Raw genomic sequence first — 21,544 nt, forward strand, 5'->3', positions numbered from 1 at the left:
GCCTGGAGAGCAGCCTCTTCTATACGCATGCGACTGAGGTCATTGAAAATCATTGCAATGGCTTGAACAAAAATTCCCAACTGGCTCAGGAGAGGACTAACATTCTCCAGCAGTGGAGAGGCCCAGGCCAACGCCTCCCCAGTCAGCACACTGATGATAAGTCCTACTCAGAAGTGGATGGGGGGAATGACTGAGGACACAACAGAAATAGGGCCAACACTAATTCAGAAACTTGAGGAACTTACTGCAGTCGCCAGCTAACTCATCCAGCAGGGAAATTTTTGGTTCTCGAGTGGCTGGAGTTGGAGCTGCGGGCCACACTCCAGGCCTGCAGGGCAGCAACCTGAGTCTGCAGGTTCTGCAAGATACTCACTATCTCTGACAGGGAGACATTGGACTTAGGAGCATCCATTCTTCTAGCAGAACCTGTCCCTTCTTTCAGGAGGATGCTGCTCAAACTGTCACGGACTGGGATGTGGGTGGTCAGGCCTAGTGGTTGCATCAGTGGGCGATCAAGCCTAGGGGTCAGAGCTGGAGCCAGAGCCAGAGTCAAGAAACAAGCAGGAGAGCAGCTCTGGAACAGATTGGAGCAGGGCAGGAGCAAGGCTGGGAACAAGGCACGCACAAGGGCAGTTGCAGCTGTGAGCAAAGCATTGTGCAGCAGCCAGGGCTGCTGTTCCTTGGCTTCAGAGCAGGCCTGGTAGGTTTGGTGTATCAAGGTGTTCAGCTGAGGTCAAGTAACTGGTCCCAGGCTCAGCTGCAGGCCCTGATGGTTGACCACTGGTTGATTATTTCATTTTAAAGCAACATATAAAAAAAGAAAAGTCTCCTTAATCAACATCTCTCAATAACAGGGGAAAATCATGGAATAATTAGGTAAGAATTATAAGAAGTATTTTGGTAAAGACTAGATGGTGAAAAAGGAGATTATCATTTTATCTGGAATTACCAACAATAATTGGTTTCTTTAAAATGCCTTATTTTTAACTACAGAAGGGTGACTAATGTGGACCAACCTCTCCCCACCATGATTTACAAAACTAGGCATGGCCTCTTATAATTCCAGAACACTAAGCGTGATTCATATTTTCCAGGACATAAAAGGTCACATAGTAAAATCAGAATATTTCATCTGTTGTAGTGGTCCCAGTCAATGCAACGTTATACACACTACATCAAAAAAGGGACAATGTAATCAGTTTTCACACCATCCCTTGAAATATGGATTTTTAAAAACTGTTAACCAGCCAGAATTCTGTCCCTACACTCCCTCAACCTTCTAGCCAATGGCTATTCTGCATATTGGCAAAATATTTCAAAAAAAAAATCTTACTGTTCTGGTTTGTCCAAGAGCTTCAGTTCCTCTTCCTTTGAAGTCTCATAATACTGCTTTATTTTCTCCAGTTCATCCTTTTGCGCTCTCTGTGTGATTATAATTAGAAACTAGCAATAAGAAGCTTTCCTTTTAAATACAATCAACCCATCTTCTTATTTGCTGATCTTTAAAAACCCTGCCCATTCTCTTTTTACATACTTTCCCCAAATCACACATGCTACTGAAAATGCACAGAGCCTCACTTCATGTATTCTATATATATGGTACTTATGTGGCTGAAAGTGGATCTATATGCTAAACTCATACCACTGTCTTTTGCTCAAGGTCAAAGATATAAAAATGTGACTGGTAAAATATATTCGCATCCTGATATCAGTAATAACTTTACAATTATGCAGGTTCTTTTGTCTGATAAAGTTTCTTGATAAAGTTGAGAACATGCCTTATTCAACAAATCCTTCATCTGCTTTACTTAAGTTGGCTTTTTAAAAACATGTTTCTGGTAATCCATTTTAGTGTACATCTCCCCTATTCTACCAGTAATGCTATTTTTTTTTAAATTTGGTAAGGACTTGATTAAATATAATTAAATTTGTTCAGGCTTCCTTACCAAAAGTCACTGCTTTTCCACATTCCCACATGTTCACAAGTTTTTGTCATCCAGAAGTGGGGTAATATTAAAGATGAACAGGGTACTCTGTACTATTTCTATAGGGCATTCCCCACCTTTCTCTAAGGGATGTTGATAAAAAAAATTTCTTTCTGCTTACATTCAATAGAGTACAATTCAACAGAGTATAATTTGTATTTCATTTTCTTTATAACACAGTTCTGAGTTGTCTATGTGTCCCTTGTAAGACACCATACAGGAACATGAAAAATTATTATTAAAAAAATTAGAGGTAGGCCCAAACCGCTACTCTAGACTCAAACAGTCCCAAACTTAGGGGAGATTGAGGTCTGCAGCTGAACTGTGTGGCTCTACTAAAATGAAAACATTCTTAAATGGTCACCATTTTTACATTTTATACAGTCTATTTTTCCAACATCCCCCACGAATGATACTTAGTATACAGATCAGAAGACAGAGTTGAATTATGACGAACACGTAATATCTTTTAATGTTACTCACCTATGTGATTCAAGACTTATTTTCTCTGTTTTGTCATTATATTTATCTTGGCTGGATCCTACTGAAGAACTTTTCTGAGGATTTTCCCCTTTAACTACAGCCTAGCCACAGTTTGCACCTATAATGCTGTTTCCCTCACCTTAGGGGAAAGTGCTCTCATGACAGAGACCCCTTTTTCACAGCCAGCAGGATATAAATACAGAAAGTTGCTATAAACCCATCATCACATTCACAGAACTATTTCTCTATTTTCATTTTGTAGTTGAATTTTGCACCTGTATTATTTAATTCTGTGAAGCATTCTGTGATACTGTTTATGAAGGTCACAATACAAAATCAAATTTATTCTATTGCACAGCAGAGTAATACCTCTGTGCACCAAGATCTAAATCTTTCATTACAGAAGGCCTTCAAATTGTCCTATGCTCCAGTTTTCACAATCAGCCCCTAAACATATGTTTCCAAATTTCCCTTCCCATTTTATAGAGTAGAGAGAGGGAGTGGAGAAAATTCCTTCCCCACAGTGAGTTTGGGAATATTCCTACCCAGTGCTTAAACACTTTAAGGTCAAAGATATCTCCTGGCAGGTCCTGTAGATGTTTTGCTTCCCCTTCCTCTGCCAGTTACTCTGCCTCATAACTCAACTCCCTCTAGAGCTTCCTGGTTACCAAATAGAAAGAAAAAACAAGCTATTGCACACTGTATTGTGTTATAGAATAGTTGGCTGGGGAAGGCAAGACAAAGCAAATCATATAGTATGCCTGAAAAGTAAGCTTAAAGTTGGAGGAGGTGAAGATCTGGAAAGGGGACACCCTCCCAGGCTATGACCTAGAGAAAAGTGAACCTGGGGCAGGGGGAAGGAAAAGTCTGCCCAAGGTATGATATAGACCTGGAGAAGTGGGATAGAGTGGGAGAAGATATAGACAGCGAGGAGGAGACTCTCTGTGGTGGGAGGCCAATATTTTTTGGGGGAGAAGATGACAGGTCATGCAATGTCTTTTGTTGCAACTTGTTTAATCTTAATCCAGCTCCAATTGTTTTGGATCTGTTTACCGTATATACTCGATCATAAGCTGGTTCGTTTATAAGATGACCCCCCCAAATGGATAAGTAAAAATGGAATATTTTTATGACACGTTCGTAAGATGACCCTATAATTCAGGGGTCAGCAAATTTTGGTTTGTTTACCTCAAGTGTCTGCAGGCACAGAGGTAAACCTAAGTAAACGAAGAGTCCTGTGGCACCTTATAGACTAACATGGATACCCCTCTGATACTAAGTAAACAAAGTGTCCCGGTGAGCCAGCTGCTTACCCTGATGGACTGGGACAGCAACTGGTGGGGAAATTTTTTTTGGGGGGGAGAAGCTGGGGGTCAGGGGAGTAACCCCTGTGACCACCCCCCCCACACATGACCCCACCCCTAGCCTGGGACCCCCACACTCTCCCCATCCCATCCCTTCCCACCTTATCTGGGGAGGGCCAGGGGAAGATGTCTCTGGCCTGGCTGCAGCTGCTCCAGCAGGCTGGACGGCTTGGCCACAGCATGTTCCAGCGGGCCAGGCAGGCAGCCACAGCGTGCTCCAGTGGGCCAGGCAGCGTGGCGACAGCGTGCTCTGGGGTGCGGGGCCGAGCAGCCCGGCTGCAGCCTGCCAGCCCCAGAGCTGCAGCTGCTTCAGAGGCTGCAGGAAGAGCAGCGTGGCCAGAAGCGGAGAGATTCTGGCCTCTTCCCTTCTGTCTCTGCTGGCTGTGCTGCCTCTCCTTGCTCCCTCTGTTGGGGGGAGATGCTGTGTCCCACCTCTCCCTCTCTATACCCATCATAAGCCCACCCCCTTTTCTGGTGCTCCCCTTTTTTACTAAAAAAATTTGGCTTATGAACGAGTATATACAGTATATTCCCCACAGGAGACTTGATCTGGCAAAATACATGCACTGTGTTGGCTACCTACATTTTAAGATATCCACTAATACTCTTACATTCCCTAAGAAAAATCATTTTTTTTATACTCTCTCCTGTGTAATATGGTCACAAAATAAAACTGTATTTATTCTTTGAGTGTGTTTGCACTTGGTAAAAATCTGAAACTACGAACATTGTGCTGTTTCACATGACGTTTTCCTTATACTTACATTCTCATACAGTGCTTCCAGTGTTTCCAGGTCTACTATGGAGTCATCCACATTTAGTGTAGCTGTAAAGGATAAAATAACAAATTACATACTAAAAAACATATTGGGTTAACCTCTGTTTTTCAGGTAACATATCTTATAGCTCACAACTGGACAGAAAACAGAATTGAACTCGCACAAACTTTTTTGAAGTTTTTGAAATTCTTTTGTCCCAAACTGGGAGAAAATCAACAATTCTAAATATGTCACAGGAGTTGAATTTTCAAAACATTAAGTTTCAGAAAATTGTAATGAACTTTTTCAGCTTGCTCCTGGGGCTGCCTGACTCCCAGTGCGGGTGGCTCTCTAGCTTGGCCATAGAGTTGGGGCACCTAGGCAGTCGGGGAACTGGCTGCCCCTGTAGTCGGGCAGCCTGGGGAGCTAGCCTGGGATGGGAGTCGCTCCAGGAGCAAGCTGAAAAAATTCATCACTGTTCTTCAGAAATTGACTTTTCTAAATTTAGCTCACTTGAAAAATTAATTTTTTGACTTTTTCCCAATTTGAGACAGGCTGCTTGGGAGCCTAAGAACCCAGGGAGCTGACCAGCTGACCAACCAGCATCCTGGGTCACTTGTGGAGCTAGACAGCAAGGAGCCAAGGAAATGGCCAGTTGGCTGCCTGGCACTCCAAGGAGCTGGTCAGCTGCGAAACCTGAATTCCCTGGCTTCTTAATAGCCAGGATATCAAGGAGTCAAGAGGCTGGAAGCCCTGGTAGCCTAGGCTGGCATGGAGCCACGGAGCCTGGAATTGCTGGATCCCCAGCAGCCTGCTAGGTGGGCTGCTGACGAGCTGGGAAGCTTGAGGAGTTGTGCAGCAGGTGAGCTGGCAGAAAGCCAGGCAGGTTTCTTTCAAACATTGTCAGAACTGACATGTTCCTGCAGAATGTTTTGATTTCGTCAAATCAGTATTTTTTATTGGAAACCTGTTCTGTGGGGAAATTTCTAACCAGCTCTAATAGCGATATATGAACTTCTCTATTCAGCAGATTACTGTTCAGTTCATTTGCCCATTGGAATTTTAAAAAAATTAATGAAAAAGGCTAAACAGATTCCTACTGCAGATCTGAATTTCATGGCATTACTTAATTCAATCATCAGCATGTCTCACTGCACTTTAATTTAGGCACTACATTAGTCATGTTTTTCAAAACTAAATCAGACTGCAGGTATCAGGTGCACTGTGAAGTGAATATTCACTGCCAATAAGATTTTTTATGTAATCTCACAGAAATTACTAAAGATCTTTCATTTATTCTGAAAACAAAACGTGTTTTTATCAGGGTTTGGAACATTACATTCATTTTGGCATATAATTTCAAGACACTTTGTATCTTGAATCTAAATTATTTGCTTACATTAAATAGTAATAGGAATATTAATAACATCATCATCTAAACTAAGGCTTCAATAGTTTTCTATGTGACCAGTGAATTATCATTAGTTGGTACCTGATCGATACCTTTAAATTTCAGCTGTATTTGATTTCCTCACTATATGTTGAGATGTGACCACTTGCAATTTTAAAAGATATAAAAAGCTGTTGCTGCATTCACCATTGATGATGTTTGAATTAGACAAGGCACACATCTTTAAATAATTATTCAAAAGTAATAAGGTTTCTCCTGCACTCCCTCCTACCCCATGATTTTACATTGTGAAATTAACCAGCAGGCTAGTAAATTTTCTCTGTGGCAGGCTAATTAATTTTATTAAAACGATCAGTGACATTTAGAATGCTTTAAAATTTTGTCTGTCAATTATGATTCCATCTGTTGTTGACATTACACCTTGGCTAGAGGGGCAGGAAAGTGGTAGGGAGAAAGGTATTATCAATGAAAAAAAGGAAGATTTACTTCTATATTTGTCACATTTTTAGAACTAAAATGTTTAGACAAATACAAAAAAGCTAAACAGCTAAGCTAATTCTTTTATATTCAAATAAACACAGTTAGAGATGGAATCTATTAGATCATCTACCTGCCAACTAATGCTTGTTCTACATAAGATATTCTCTAATGTACTATCCAGTCCAATTTCAAAAGGTCCCAAGAGACTGGGACTTCTCTTGAAAGTCAATTTCCACAGCCTAATACATTTTAGCCCAAGACATTTTTCTGATTTTTAGCTTAAATTTTCCCCTCTCGGTTTCATTCCTCTCCCATCCTGTCTTGGGCTATTGAAAAATGCATTTAAAAAGAGAAAATAGTTATTATTTTTATTTTAGATTTCACCAGTATGTCTTTCCATCAGCTTCTACAGTATGTATAGTTGTTTAGTTCAAACTGGTAAATGGACTTGCAATGAAGCAATCATCAGTTTTCAATTGATGAATGTATGATATTTTTTTACTAGATAATAAAAGAAGTAACTAATGACAAAGATCTTAAACGTATAGAAATATAACTGGTATTTTCAATTACAGAAAGTACAAGAATGATAACACAAAAATCAGGATTTTTATTATGTTAGTGCTTATATCTCCAAATGGAGGATGGTTTACTGGACAGAAAAGGCTCCAACATTATACGCATTTTTCATTTTTATGCTAAATACCCAGATATAACTATTGTTAAATAGAGAAGAGTACAATAATTAGTTACATTAAAATAAATTGACAGGATTAAACCAATCATTGAACCTTAAAAGTTTAAGGGGGAAAATTAAAATATTCAAATATATTCTAATATCTAAACTGACTTTAAACTGAATCAATAATAATCAATAATAAGCTTAAATACAAAGGAAGACAAACATGAGTTATTTTATCCTTTGAACAACTGATTACGTGTATTAAACAGCACAGAGATACTGCTTTCTGTCTTAGTAGGGCTTCAATCCTACAGTTATTGCTAAGGCACAGGCAGACAGCTGAGCTCACATGCTATCAACTAAATTGGGGCCTATGGGCCAGATTTTTAAATGTATTCAGGCACCTACAGAATCATGTAGATGTCTTGTGGGATTTTCAAAAGTGGCAGTTGGGCAACCATGTGCTTTTGAAAATGCCTCTAGTCACCTATATGCATCTCTAGGTGCCTAAATAACGTTAATAATCTATCCCTATGTATTTTCTTCACCCACTCTCAACAAAGTTAGCATCCTTCATGTTGGAAGCACTATACAAAAATGGAAAAATGTACAATCATAACAATTTGCTTGGTTTCTGACCCCCCACCTCTCAAATTCTGGAGTGATGGCAGTGATCCCCAAGTTCACAGTTGCACAGTATCAGAATCCTGAGCTGTTACATACTATACTTAAAGTGTGTGCACTAATCTCATAAAGGGAGAGAATTAGTTCAGGAGTGGGTGGATCGGCTTATGTGGCCTGCATCTTGCAGGAGGTCAGACTAGATGATCATAATGGTCCCTTCTGATCTTGAATTCTATGATTCTATGATTCTATGAATATGTTGAACCAGACTAACACGGCTACCCCTCTGATACTATGAATATGTTGCATAACCTCATTTGAATTGGTGCCATTTTAACAACATTCATTGAACTATATGGAAGAAGCATTCTGTGATTATTTTTACTTTTTTTTCAGAGCTAGATTAAAGCTAAAGCTTCTTAATCCTCTTAAACTTTCTGTGACTCACGTGTCTCAAGAAACTACAGTATTAAAAATAACTCCCTGATACAGTAAATTTGGCTGTGGTACTTTACTACATTAAATCTCATTACACCAAGACTTGCACAGGAGTAAGTTATAAAGGAGAAGTGTCAGAAATCTACAAAAGAGGTTCCAAAACAATTAATAGCTACTGCAATATCAATCATCATTGGTGGTTTTTACTTTTATCTTGCTTTCTAGTTAGTTGTCCTCCTTACACTGTCAGTTCACTTAGAATATTTCACCTACACCTCACAATATGTCACAAGGAAGTAGACTCATGCTGTGAAAAGCTGGTAATTTTATTGGGTTCCTCTACCTTTAAAAATCTGTTACTTGGCCAAGTCTGGTTTCTGAGCTCCTTTTTTGCAGGGAAATTGAGGCAAACATTTTTATGTGGCCCTATGGTGTCTGCACACAACAAGAAGAATTTATATACACAAGGATCATTAGTGCAATGTTGCACCCATTAGGATATAATAACCGTCAGGGAGGACAAAAAACAGATCAGCATCGCGCATTCAAACTAACAGGCACACATAAAAATACTTGCCAACTACATTTCACAATCAGAGGCTGCTGTAAGAAATATAAACTTTTACCCAAGGTTTTAACAGAGTTACTTTTTTTTATCCATCTAGCTGTAAAAAACATTCTCCACAGCACATTTTAGGGATTTGATCTATTCTTTTAATCTCTATACTTTGTTACTGCAAAAATGTACACAGAGGAAAACCTGAACATTTAAAGCATGCCATTTGCTGTGTATAGAAACTCAGACAACTATAGATCTTAAAGATTTAGTACTAAAGAGATATTTCTTTCTTGTTACCACCATTGCTGAAAGGCATGTTATGTATTTTCAACAGTCTTAAGGTGGGACGTAACTGGTACTACTCCATTCATTTTAAGTGGTATTTGGTTAAAAAAGGCTGCCAGAATTTACACACATTCAGCATCAGCAGCAAAGCAGTTAATGCAACATAAAGCATGTTTAACAGAAAAGTGAAAAAATCATTTTAAAATCAATATTTTAATAATCAAACAGAAATATGTTATTTTTAAAAACAACTCTTCCAAAGTTACATTTGTTTGGACCACAGTGGACTTAACTATTTTACACAATGCATTACTAGTAACTAAGGTTTGGTTTCAGGGGGAAAATGAAAATTTAAATGAAGATGTCACAGATCCAGTCAACCAAAAAGTTGTTATGATTGTTAAGGTCAAATCTCTTGGCAAAACTGCTTAACACTTCCAAATTCCTCCTGTTTATCTCAGACAAATTGAGCTGATATCCTAAATTCCTCTAAAGGCTTCTTCCAACATCTGACTTACTGTCATGTAAAAATGTTAAAAGGAGTTATAATGCAAAGAAGCACCACAGACGTAATGTGGGTTTAGAACTTTAGGAAAGCTCAACTGCTGCATGAAGTCATGAACAAAAGACTCTGGCACTAATGTTAACCTAACCACATCAGGCTTGATGCCGTAGGCAGATTCACAAAAAACATATGTTGTAAATTATCCAGAACAAAGGAAATAACTTTTAAAGGAAATTGTTTCTCAACTTCTGAGCTGTGTATGTAGCTATCTCTATTTTACACAGATAGTAATGCAAACACATTCATACTGGACACAGTGAAGGAATGAAGAACTCACAGTATTTCCAATGCACAATATCAGGTATCTAAAAGGGTGTCATAAGGAGGTGGGAGAAAACTTGTTCATCTTAGCCTGTAAGGATAGAACAAGAAGCAATGGGCTTAAACTGCAGCAAGGGAGGTTTAGGTTGGACATTAGGAAAAAGTTCCTAACTGTCAGGGTGGTTAAACATTGGAATAAATTGCCTAGGGAGGTGGAATCTCCATCTCTGGAGATATTTAAGAGTAGGTTAGATAAATGTCTATCAGGGATGGTCTAGACAGTATTTGGTCCTGCCATGAGGGCAGGGGACTGGACTCGATGACCTCTCGAGGTTCCTTCCAGTCCTAGAGTTTATGAATCTATGAATAAGAAAAAAAACACCAAACATGATAGGGAATGAAAGTTAGGAATTCTGGGTTCTATGGTATTGGGCAAAGTGCTTTATCCTTTTGTGTCTCCGTTTTCCCATCTGTAAAATGGAGTAATAATTAGCTACTGTGCAGAGGTGTTATGAAGTTTACTGTTTGTAAAGTGCTTTCTTTTCCACAAATGAAAGCTGCTATGGAAGTATTTAATATTACATATTGTAGCAGGGTGGACCCCTGCTCCGGCCCTGAAGGGGTTAAAAACAGCCCTGGGAAGGGGCTGAGGCCTGAGGAAACTGCCTTTAAACTGGGCTGATTGGGGAAGTGGCTGCAGCCGGGCCACACCCCAATCAGGCCACAGCTGGCCCCTATAAAAGGCCAGGGAAGCCAGAAGCAAGACAGTCTCTCTCTGCCTTCAGAGAGAGAAGGGCCTGGCTGCAGGGAACTAGAAACTGGATACCTGAGTGAAGTAGGGCTGGGGAAAGGCAGAAGAGCTGGGGAGCTCCTGCCTGGAAAGCCCCAGGCTGCGGCCTAACAGTGGGCTAACAGGTACTGGGGGTTGCAGAGGGCAGCCCAGGGGTAGGCCAAGGCAGCAGGTCCAAACCCCTTTGCCTGTGATGAGTAGGCTGATACTGCAGTCTGCCCCAGAGTGTGGGGCTAGACAATGACTGGCAGTAGCCATATACTGAGGCAAGGTGGGGATAGAGGGTGGGGGTTCCCTGAGGAGGGGAAACCCAGAGAGAAAGGGGTTACTGCTAGGGGGCAGCACCCCCATGTAAAAGGGCACCGGGTCCAGCGAGGGACACGGGGGCCTGAGGACAGGCGGCTCACCAGCCTGAAGAGGGCGCTCCAGCGCTGGACAGAGCTAATTCCCGGAGTCACCAGCAGGAGGTGCCGCAGGGGTGAGTCCGGCCCGTCTACACATATACATATACAATACAGTTTTTCAGCTCCCAAGCAAACTTGCTTGGATATTTAGCAGTGGTGCTGTTTGCTAAGATTTAGGAAGGACCTCAGGAACTCTGACTGATCTCAGATTTCATGGGGCTTGCTCCAAAAGTAGTGCACAATGTCTATAGGCTTTGTCTACAGGCGAGGGTACAATGTTTTGGATTATTACTTTGGCTAATCTTGGCCATTTCCCCACCACCATTTGGAAGAAGAGTGAGTATATAGAGAATCCATACACAAATAGTTGAGGGGAATAACAAACACCATCAACCTCTCTTCCCCATCTCCCCCAAACACATCATCACCAGTGAATCCTATTAATAGATTGTTTTCCTACATGCTTTATAATTTGAAACAGCTTTAACATAATGCTTTCATGCCATAATCTACTGGCAACCTGGACAGCGCATATTCCTTTTTCCCATGGCTCTTCATCAAAGAAGGAAGACATAGCATAAATCTAAGGAACCTACGGATGTGATTAGGTAGGACATACAAAATATAATATTACATATGTGATCATTAGAGAGATTACACTATCAATGAGTTAATTTTACTCTATCGCTCAAATACTTCCAGTTATTTAATCCAGTATAATTTCAGCACTGTAAATTGCAATGTTTCTGGTGGTGTTTTTTCTTGGCGCTATGTTTCCTTACAATATGGGATACATTGTGGCCTGGTGGAAAAAATGGTATTCTTGATGTCTAGGTGGGTTGAAGCCAGGCATACATCACATGCTGCAGAAGAGGGAAAGTAAAGAGATACCTTTGACTATGCTGATCGTCTGCCTTCTTTGCTGGCCATTTTACAGAATATACAGCCGCATCTAAGTTCAACCAATGACACAATAGATAGGATGTTTTTGTCGCTCTGTAAGCAACTCTTAACTAGTATAAGACTGTGTTTATTGTTAGTTTGATTTTCAGCAAGTAAATTTTCACTAATAAAAAGGGCATTTTCCTTATATAGTAATTTCTAGGTCCAATGTGAATGGATTTCCATTCAAGTCAACATCATACAATGCACCAACTGCAACATCATCTATTTTTATTTCTTTAAAAACACTGACATACTTCTGCTTCATAAAAGAAATATGTCCCACCAAGAAGTTCTATCTGGGCACATATTTCCTTACAATTCATTGTAAAATTTTCTTATACCATCTCAACTAAACTAAAGAAAGCTGAACTAACATATAGCTTCAGGTATATTATCACATATTTTTCTTTTGTATCTCCTGGGCATTTTCTAAACAAAAAAGAAGGTATAATCCCAGCTCTGGTGAGTCACAGTCTAAATATTTTCCATCCAGTCTCTCTGGGTGTGCATGCTTTACACTGCAGAGCTGTTTTGCATCTCCAGGACGCTATCCTAGGTCCCTATTCTATATGTATGAATTCCTAGCATAACAAATACAAAATCGCAGGACAGAAAAGTTGATCTCACCATCAAACATTGTATAGAGGAATTTGAGTCAGAATGACATTCCAGCCACATATATTGCTGCTTTGCCCATTATGATAATTTGTATTAGCTCTCAAAAGAACAAATCTTACTCCTGAGGAACAGCAAAGTCCATGTTAGCTGCCAATCTGAGAAAATATAATCTACTGGTAAGAGAAGGGACCAGGGAGAAATGACCTAGATTTTGTAGAGAAAATACTCAATTCCATCTAATTCTAGCCATTGATAATGAAATTTCTCTCCTGTCTGTATGCATGTCTAATTTAACTAGTTAGTAAATATGAGTGTGTTTTCAAGAGCAGGGGGCATTACTAGCATGGGCAGTGGCAGTTTATTAATTGTGACCCATCCCCCATTCATTAAAAATAATTAAAACTTAATTTCCAAAAGAAAAAGTGAGAGAGGTTTGGAAAAAAAGGCAAGGGGAAAAGAAAGGAGTGGGGGAGAGAATAAATAAGGATACCCTAAGTCTTGCATTGCTTGTACAATAAACAAACATTATTCTGATCAAGTATTAAGACTTATATTCAGACCACTTTAGGCATTCTGTGTATTTGTGCCAATTAGTTATAAGCAAGGATCTCAAAAGTTTGTTAAAGGCTAGCAGGAGGGAGGAATGACTAAATCACAGCAGAGAAGTATTACTATTTGCTTTATATTACACTGCTATTGCTGAGTACTTGTGTTGGGAGTTCCTTGAGTGGGGAAGTGGGGTTATAAGACACTGAGGGGCAAGGCTGCCTCACATACATATACACAATTAGCAACAGAACTGAATCCATCTGGTTATGAAGAAAGTTGTAATATTTAACAATTGAACCACACAGGTAGCCCTAAGCAACGGGTTTCCTACCCCTGCTCTATCGCTTTAGTTGAGCTGTCACTGGAAAAATCAAATACAGAAGTGTACTTATCTGGGAAGACGATTATTTTCACAACTGTGCAGAGGGTTCAGAGAAATAAGAGCTGAGCTGTATGTTGGCACATCCCTTGAACTGAACCCAAATCTACTTTAAGGTTTTAAAAGAACTATTCCTCTCTCTCTTTCAAAAGGCTATGAAAGGACCAGAAAACGGGAGCCTTGGAAAGTTTTATACCAAGCCTCTGAGCCACTTGACGATCACCTTTTACTACTAGAAATATTTGATTTTTACATGTAATGCTGACACCCCTGGATGGGCGGTCTGTGGTGGAGATTGACCTGGGAGCTCTGGATCTTAATGCATGAGCCTCTACTGCCTGAACTAGAAGACCCAGGTCTCTTAGCGAGGGCTGTAGCAGGCTCACCACTGGAGGGGGACAGACTGCCACACCACGTGGGCATGACTTATGTAAATGTAAGTTTAGATTCTGCATTACCCAGTGCAAATGATAGATTTTCCATGCTCTGTGTTCATGATGCTCAAGAGATGGAAATTTTGTGGGTACCATTATTAATGATCTAAGTAGCAGCAGGACTGTCATCATCAGTACCATCATCATCAGTACCAGATTCAGCAGCAAAATCTGTTAAGGCACAAATTCTGAGTTCTCTAGAACATAACAGGTAGGCTTCCCCCCCCCATTAGTTTAAAATAGGACAGAACTAGCAATGCAAACTCAGTGTTCCTTTACATCACTGAAAGATTATTTTTGTGCTAACTAGTCTACATATACATTAGCTCTTGCCAAAATCATTGTTCTGTATTTGGGTTGCCAAAATCATTGTTCTGTATTTGGGTTGCCCATTGTTCTGTATTTGGGTTGCCCACTGTCTCTGAGAAACATCTGTGGAAGATTCCCTTCTACAATGTGGCATCTGCCTGGTTGCTGGCTAGTTATCAAATGCAAACCGAAACATCTGTGTGCCAGATATGGTCAATCACATGTGTTGCGACTGCTAAGCTATCTGAACTGCATTCCAGTTACTTGACTTAAATCAGATTTAGAGGGGATCCCTTGGAGGTAAAAAGCCCACAGCATTTTAAGCAACATTTACGTTTTCTTGTAACTGCTCTTGTTTATCTTCTCACTAATTTTGCAAGTGTCTGTATTAATGTGGCAGTTCTTCATTCTGTAGTAATACTAGCCAAAGAATTTATTTGGAGAAAATTTGTTCAGGTATCAATAGGCCCATACCTTTGTGATAGCAGATGGGGAAGCAGTATTTGCTGTGCTACTTCTGGGTGTGGCCAACTCTGCCATCATGAGTCTCAGTTCTGGCTGACTCCAGCCAGTAGCATCCAATAAGGGCCCTGGCTCAGAGTTCCGAGTGAAGGCCAAGGGCAGACCCAGAAAAGAAGGGAAAATATTTCCCAAAGAGCAGTAAAGATGGCTGATCTATGACCTCAGAACCATCTGCTCCACGTGGAAAGGATTCTGAGAAGAGGGTTAGTGTCCCCAAATAAAATCACCATGCTACATCTCCCTTGTCCTCAGGTGACAGATGAAATCAAGGAGCATCCAATAAAACATGGTCCACACTTGAGGCTGAACTCCATAATGACTATGGTGTCCACAAATGATTTGAGAAAAATCCACCAGATTTGCCACCAAGAATGTACAAACCATAAATGATGTCAGGTACCAGGTTTTGCTAGTTCAGGAGTTGAAAAGATACAACATTGCAATTGTATAACCAAGGCAATGACTTGTGAAACATGGTTATCATTCTGTGAGGATGCAGGTTTTCTGTATTCTGGAGGAACTAACTACATAAATTAGATGGCACTCATCCTCTTTCCACCATTTAATAAATCATTTAGTGTGGCACCTTATTTCTGATGGACTACTATATGCCAGGTTGATTCCGTGTCATGCACAGCTATCCTTTGTTGTAGCTGTGGATGCTAATAAAGATAAATTCTATTAGCAGCAAGAAGCAATGGCTCCATCTGCTTCACTGCACAATGAACCTATTATACTTGGCTATATGAACGCTAAACCAAGTTGTTCCAGAAATGCCTTTGAGACTATTCTTGGCCCATTTTCCTCTGGAACCATAAATAACTCTGAGATTTCTCTCTTTTTACATGTCTCATAATATTACCATCACTGGAAGTGGATTCAGGTGCTTAGATATTCATCAGGAAACCTGGATATCCAACGATGCTTGGACGAGGAAGGAGCTGAATCGTACATTGGATCATAAAACAGTAAGGTCATATTGGGTGTACACAGAGGTGCAGAAGTCCTAGAAAATACAGACCATTCTCTCCTTGTGCTAAAATGGCAATTACCCTCTGATTTCAAAAGGAGTGCACCTGTTATGAAACATAAGGCACAATGCATCTGTGAACATTCAGCACTTGCTAATAAGTACTCTGTCACAGTGTGCAACAAATTTGATGCACTTGGCACTCTCCCAGATGATGCAGAATCAGCTTGGACAATCATAAGTATGGTCATCCAAAAAGTCGTAGATGCCATTCCAAAGCTGGAATTCTAAATGCAACACCCTTGACTAAACTGATCAGACATTTCAAACTTTGCAAAAGAAATCTGACCAGAGAGTGCCATGACAATGGGGTATTTTTTGAGCAAGAGTAAAAGTGGATCATGAAGCTTATTTTGAGAACTTGGCAAAAGAGGTAGAAGAAGGAATAAGATCTAATAAATTATGATCACTTTGATCCAAAACTGGACTTTGTGCTGGGTTTATGCCGATAAATAAGGCTGATGATAAAACATGCTCAACCCAAGAAGAAGTCCTACAAAGATGGAAAGAATATTATAAGACCATACTTAACTATCCTGAACAACTCCATGCTCAGATCTGGACAAGTTAGTAGATGAAATCCCTGACTCCGAAACCTCTGCATTGGAGGAGGTCGATTCTACCATAAAGAAACTCAGAAGAGAGTGTACTGCTGAACCCAACAGCATAACACCCGAACTTCTCAGGTGCACCATAGAGCCAATAAGCGTAGCATTATTCCAAATTTTTGTCCGTGCTTGAACCACAGGGAAGGTACCAATGGAGTGGAGGGAAGGGATCATTATTCCGCTTTACCAGGGTAAAGGCCCATGGACTTAGTGCAGCAGCTACAGGCCAATAACTCTGCTTTCTGTTCCTGAAAAAAAAAGTGGTTCATCAGTCACTCCCAGCTGGCATTTTTTGGTCATACAGCTCACCTCAAAGATGAAGCCCATTCACTCTGAGCCCTGAAGATTGGACTTGAAGTCAGAAGGGGACACTAGTGGTGACCACGCGGCCATCCACGATTAACCTGGCTCCACCAGATCAGTAGTAACCCAGTGATACTTTTAGACACCTGCAATAAAGCTGTGCAATGTGGCCATGGACATTCAGTGCTATGGACTCATGGGGTCTAAGTGTATTGTTGTTGAGACAGGGTAACCCAGGCAGGTTGGGATCTCGTGGATGAGGCTTAGCTCAGTTTTTGTATGTTTGATTGTTTAAACCAGTGATTTTCAACCTGGAGTCCGCAGCCTATGTCTAAGATTTCCAAAGGGGTCTGCATCTCCATTCAAAATTTACCGCAGAAGATGTGGTGGTGGTAAATATAAACTGTATAAACCTTTTAAAATAATTATTTTCTTCTTCATTAAAAAAATCAATTACACAATATGATACATGTGTCATGGGTGATAATTGACTATGGCCTCCATTCTGAAGTTTCTGGACTCATGAAGAGGAGGTTACTCTGTATTCCACTGAGGATTATGCACATAGGTCATGCATCCAGGGCCAGGGCTTTTAATATAGTGGTGTCCATTGGTCCGCACATGCACCCTTGTTCCGCCTCATGGTTTTGACTGAGGCGATAAAGGGTGGTGCGGACCCATTGCACCCTCAGTTCCTTCTCCACCGCAAATCAATTGGATCCACAGCAGAGGGGAAGGAGGGAGGGATTGGAATACAGATAGGGACCATGCATCTCAAAGAACCTCCAGTTACAGGTTAAGTAAATTCCTCCTCGTCTGTGAGCAATGTATTCATTGACAAGTGGTATCTAATTAGGAGGAGAGTGATAGGAAGATGATGGAACCATGGAATGAAGAGCAGCCGCACCAAATGAGGCATCTGTCACACAGTCTTGCACCAGGGCATAATGGGAAGAGAAAGTGTGCACTGAACTCCACGCGGCTGCCTTATCTGTGTGTCCATGAATGGCATGTCGTGAAGCGTGGCCATAGTTGATGCTTGGACTCTTGTGGAATAGGCTCGTACCCCAAGGGGTGGAGACAGTGAAAAATATCCTTGACCACAGAATCGTGTAGTTCCCATTCATGGTTTGCCAGGAAATCCTGCTCAGAGCATCTGCTGAGTTCCCAGTAGATAAGCCTCTGACAACAGGATACTGTGTGCGATGCACCATTTCCAGAACAAACTGCTTCCACACAAAGCAACAGCGACCTGGTGTCCTCTTGTTTGTTTATGTAGTAAATTATAGTGATTTTGTCCAACATGATGAGAATATGGTGGGAGTGGATGAACCGGAGAAATGCGTGACATGCTCTCCATACTGCCCTAAGTTCTAGGATGTTGATGTGTATCCTGGATTCCCAAATGGTTCAAATCCCTTCCAACATGTGTTTGCACATGTAGGCATTTGTTAAGTGATGTGTCCATAATGATCATCATGCTTGGGGAGGATGGAAGGAAAGGCAGTCAGGTGCAAACCTGATCTAGGTCCATCCATTACCAAAAGGAGGAAAGAACCCTGGGATGGGGCAGTAATTAGGGTGTCCATGGAGTGGAGCATCGGAGAAAGGGCTTTCTGTAGCCACAGTTGTAGACAGGAGAAGCAAAGAAGAGTGAAGGCAGTGACATATGTGCACACCACCACATGGTCAAGAGGGGAAAGGCAAGTTCTGGCTGGAACAGAAAGACTGGAAGTCACCGAAGCAATCAGTTCTAGCGGGGCCAGGAATCTGTCCTGTGGTAGGTAGGCATACGCAGGGACTGCGTTGATGTGCGCCCCGATGAACTCCAGAGACTGCGTGGGATCCAACATTGATTTTTCGATGTTTACATTCACCCCCAGGGAGGAGTAGAAGCAGCAGGGAAGTCAATGCTCAAGCTTTGTGTTTGGATTGCACTGCCAGCAGCTAGTCATTGAGATAAGGGAAGATGAGAACACCTTGATACCAGAGGTAGTCCGCCACTATAGAGAAGACCTTGGTGAAGACCCAGGGAGCAGCAGTGAGTCTGAACGGTAGAACCCTGTATTAGAAGTGCCAAGAGCCCACAGTAAACCTGGGAAATCGTCTGTGGGTCAAATGGATATCTATGTGATAGTAAGAGTCTTGCATATGAAGAGTCATAAACCACATGCCTTTTTCTAGCGAGGACGATATGCTGGCCACGAGTGTGACCATATGGAACTTTGGTTTGTGTATGAAGCAGTTGAGATGACAAAGATCTAGGATTAGTCTCTATCTCCTCTCTTTCTTGGGTACCTGGAAGTAGGTGGAATAGAACCCTATATCTTGAAAGGCTGTAGCATAGGCTCTATTGCCCCTCTATGTAGGAGGCAGTCCACCTCCAGGGCAAGGATACTGCTATGAAAGTGGTCCTGGAGGCAGGATCAGGATGGGGGATGTGGCTGAGGTAGCGTTGTGAACTCGATCATATAGCCATGTTAAATGACACCCAGGACCCACTTGTCCATTGTTATCATGTTCCAGGCTGGTAGAAATAGCACTAGATGACCCCTGAATGGAGTGGGGTGCAAGAAAGGTGGGTTGCAAATTGGTTGACAGCTCTCTAGATGCACCGAGGGCAGGTATTCAGTACCCGCCGAATTGGCGGTAGTGATCGATCGGGGATCGATTTATCACGTTTAGTGTAGAGTAGACGTGATAAACTGATCCCCAATCGCTCTGCCGTCGGCTCCGAAACTCCATCACTGCTGAGAGATAGAGGCGGAGTTGACAGGGGAGCGGCGGCAGCTGACCCCGCGCTGTGAAGACACGAGGTAAGTCGATCTAAGATACGTCAACTTCAGCTACGCTATTCTTGTAGCTGAAGTTGTGCATCTTAGATCGATTTCCCCCCCGACCCCAGTGTAGACCAGGGCTCAGAAACATAGCTTATGCAAAGACTGAGTGTGTAGTATCAAGGATTGTGCTGATGGGCCAGGCAGATGGGGCCACTGAGTGTCCTGATGCTTGTGAGGAGGCTCATAAGCCCACTGGTGGAAAAACTGAGGAGCTCTGTATCATTGTGCAGTAGGTGGCCGATAGAATTTGCACTTGGGTGCTGGTGTATAAATGTCCAGAGATCACAGATTGGCTCTAGAGTCTTTGAGTGAGAATAGAGAATGTTAGTCTTCTGGTTGAAGAGGTGAGATTCACTGAAGGGGAGTTCCTCAGTTGTGTTCTGTACCTCCCTCGGGAAACCAGAGGAATGTAACCAGGATTCTCTCCTCATGATAATCCCTGTGGCCTTAGTGCACAAAACGTGTCCGCCAAATCTACCGTGGCCTGGAGTGTCGTCCTGGCAACCAAGCTGCCTGCCTCTAAAATAGCCTGGAAATAGGCATGGCCCTGCTGGTGAAGCTTGTCCGCAAATTCCGCTAACTGGCCGTAATTCAAAAAGCCATGCCTTGCCAGTAATGCCAGGTAATTAGAGATGCGAAACTGAAGGCTGGATGATGAAAAGACCTTACAACCCAGAAGGTCCAGTCTCTTACCCTCGTCAGTCGGAGTGGAATGTGGGTGCTGCTGTCTAGCCCACTCGGTGCCAGCTTGAATAACCAGGGAATTGGGTGAGGGGTGAGAAAGTAGAAACTCAGACTCCTTCACCAGTACAGAGTACATCTTTTCCACCTCCTTCAGGGCGGGCGCACATGTTGCCGGGTATGCCAGATGGTGCAGGCCAGTTGGAGAATGGCATCATTGATCGGTAGCACCACTTTGTTCCGATACTGATGCATGCAGAATGTCCAGTAACCGATGCTGGCTGTCCTGCAACTCCTCCAGTGGAATGTGGAGGGCCTCAACCATCCTCCTTAACAACTCCTGGAACTGGTGGTAGACATCCATGGGGGGAGGAAGGAGTTGAGGACACTGCCACATCTGGAGATGAGGTGGGGAGCTGCTCCGGATCTGGCAGTACCATTGGAGTCAGGCTGATTGGTGCATCCTCCAACCGTTGTTCCAAATGTTTACCCAATGAAGGCCAGAGTGGGGGACTCCTTTTGAGCAGTTCTAAAAGGCTCTGAAGGCAGATACTGGGGCCAAGACTCCCAGTATGGCCAACCAAGCGGATCTGGCAGTTGCTGTGGTGGTCCCCATGAAGCTGGGTACTAATGGCTCCTGGGTTGAGGAAAGGGAGAATATTGCCACTGGGCCAGCAGAGCCTTCAGATATTTTTGCTGTTGGTAGGGGAATGGTGGACCATGTGCACCATCTGAATCTTCCAACACTGAGAAGTCAGATCCTTGTTCAAAAGGCGGAACCGCTGGAACCGGCAAAAATGAGAATGTCGCAGGGGAGCACTCAGGAACATGACCTGAAGGTGGCAAGTCCAAATCAGGGGACCAGAGTCTCTTTGGAGCCAAATGCACTAGAAGATGCAGGGATTTCATCTCATCTAGGGCAAACAGTTCATGAGGTCCAGGAACCAATTTGAGTCCCCCGGTGTCATTCCACAGACGGAATCAGAGCTGGAACGTGGGCAGAGGACTGTTTCAGAACTGATGATTCCTGTGGTTCCAGCAATACTGATGAAGAGGGGATATGATACTCAGGGGATGGCTACTCCTGCAGCTGTACAGCGCTGGGAGTTAAACCTGTCTTCGTACAGCTGAGTAGGGAAAGCGCTGCAGTCTGTCCACACTGATAGCTACCAGCACACTGTCGTGGCCACATTTGCAGCATCTGCGGTGGCACTGGGAGCGGTGCATTATGGGCAGC

General features: G+C 42.2%; 1 protein-coding gene across 3 annotated transcripts in view; it reads right to left on the bottom strand.

Moving 5' to 3' along the window:
- Positions 1–21,544, bottom strand: part of FMN1 (formin 1) — a 356,128-nt gene that overhangs the window by 110,248 nt on the left and 224,336 nt on the right. For all 3 annotated transcript variants that reach the window (XM_045016469.1, XM_045016468.1, XM_045016470.1), the window contains 2 exons: positions 4,597–4,658; positions 1,334–1,422 (listed from right to left, as the gene is read on the bottom strand). In XM_045016469.1, coding sequence (XP_044872404.1) covers positions 1,334–1,422; positions 4,597–4,658 — 151 coding nt within the window. The remainder of the gene's footprint in view (positions 1–1,333; positions 1,423–4,596; positions 4,659–21,544) is intronic.

Source organism: Mauremys mutica, chromosome 4 (assembly GCF_020497125.1).
Source record: "Mauremys mutica isolate MM-2020 ecotype Southern chromosome 4, ASM2049712v1, whole genome shotgun sequence".
NCBI lineage: Eukaryota > Metazoa > Chordata > Testudines > Geoemydidae > Mauremys > Mauremys mutica.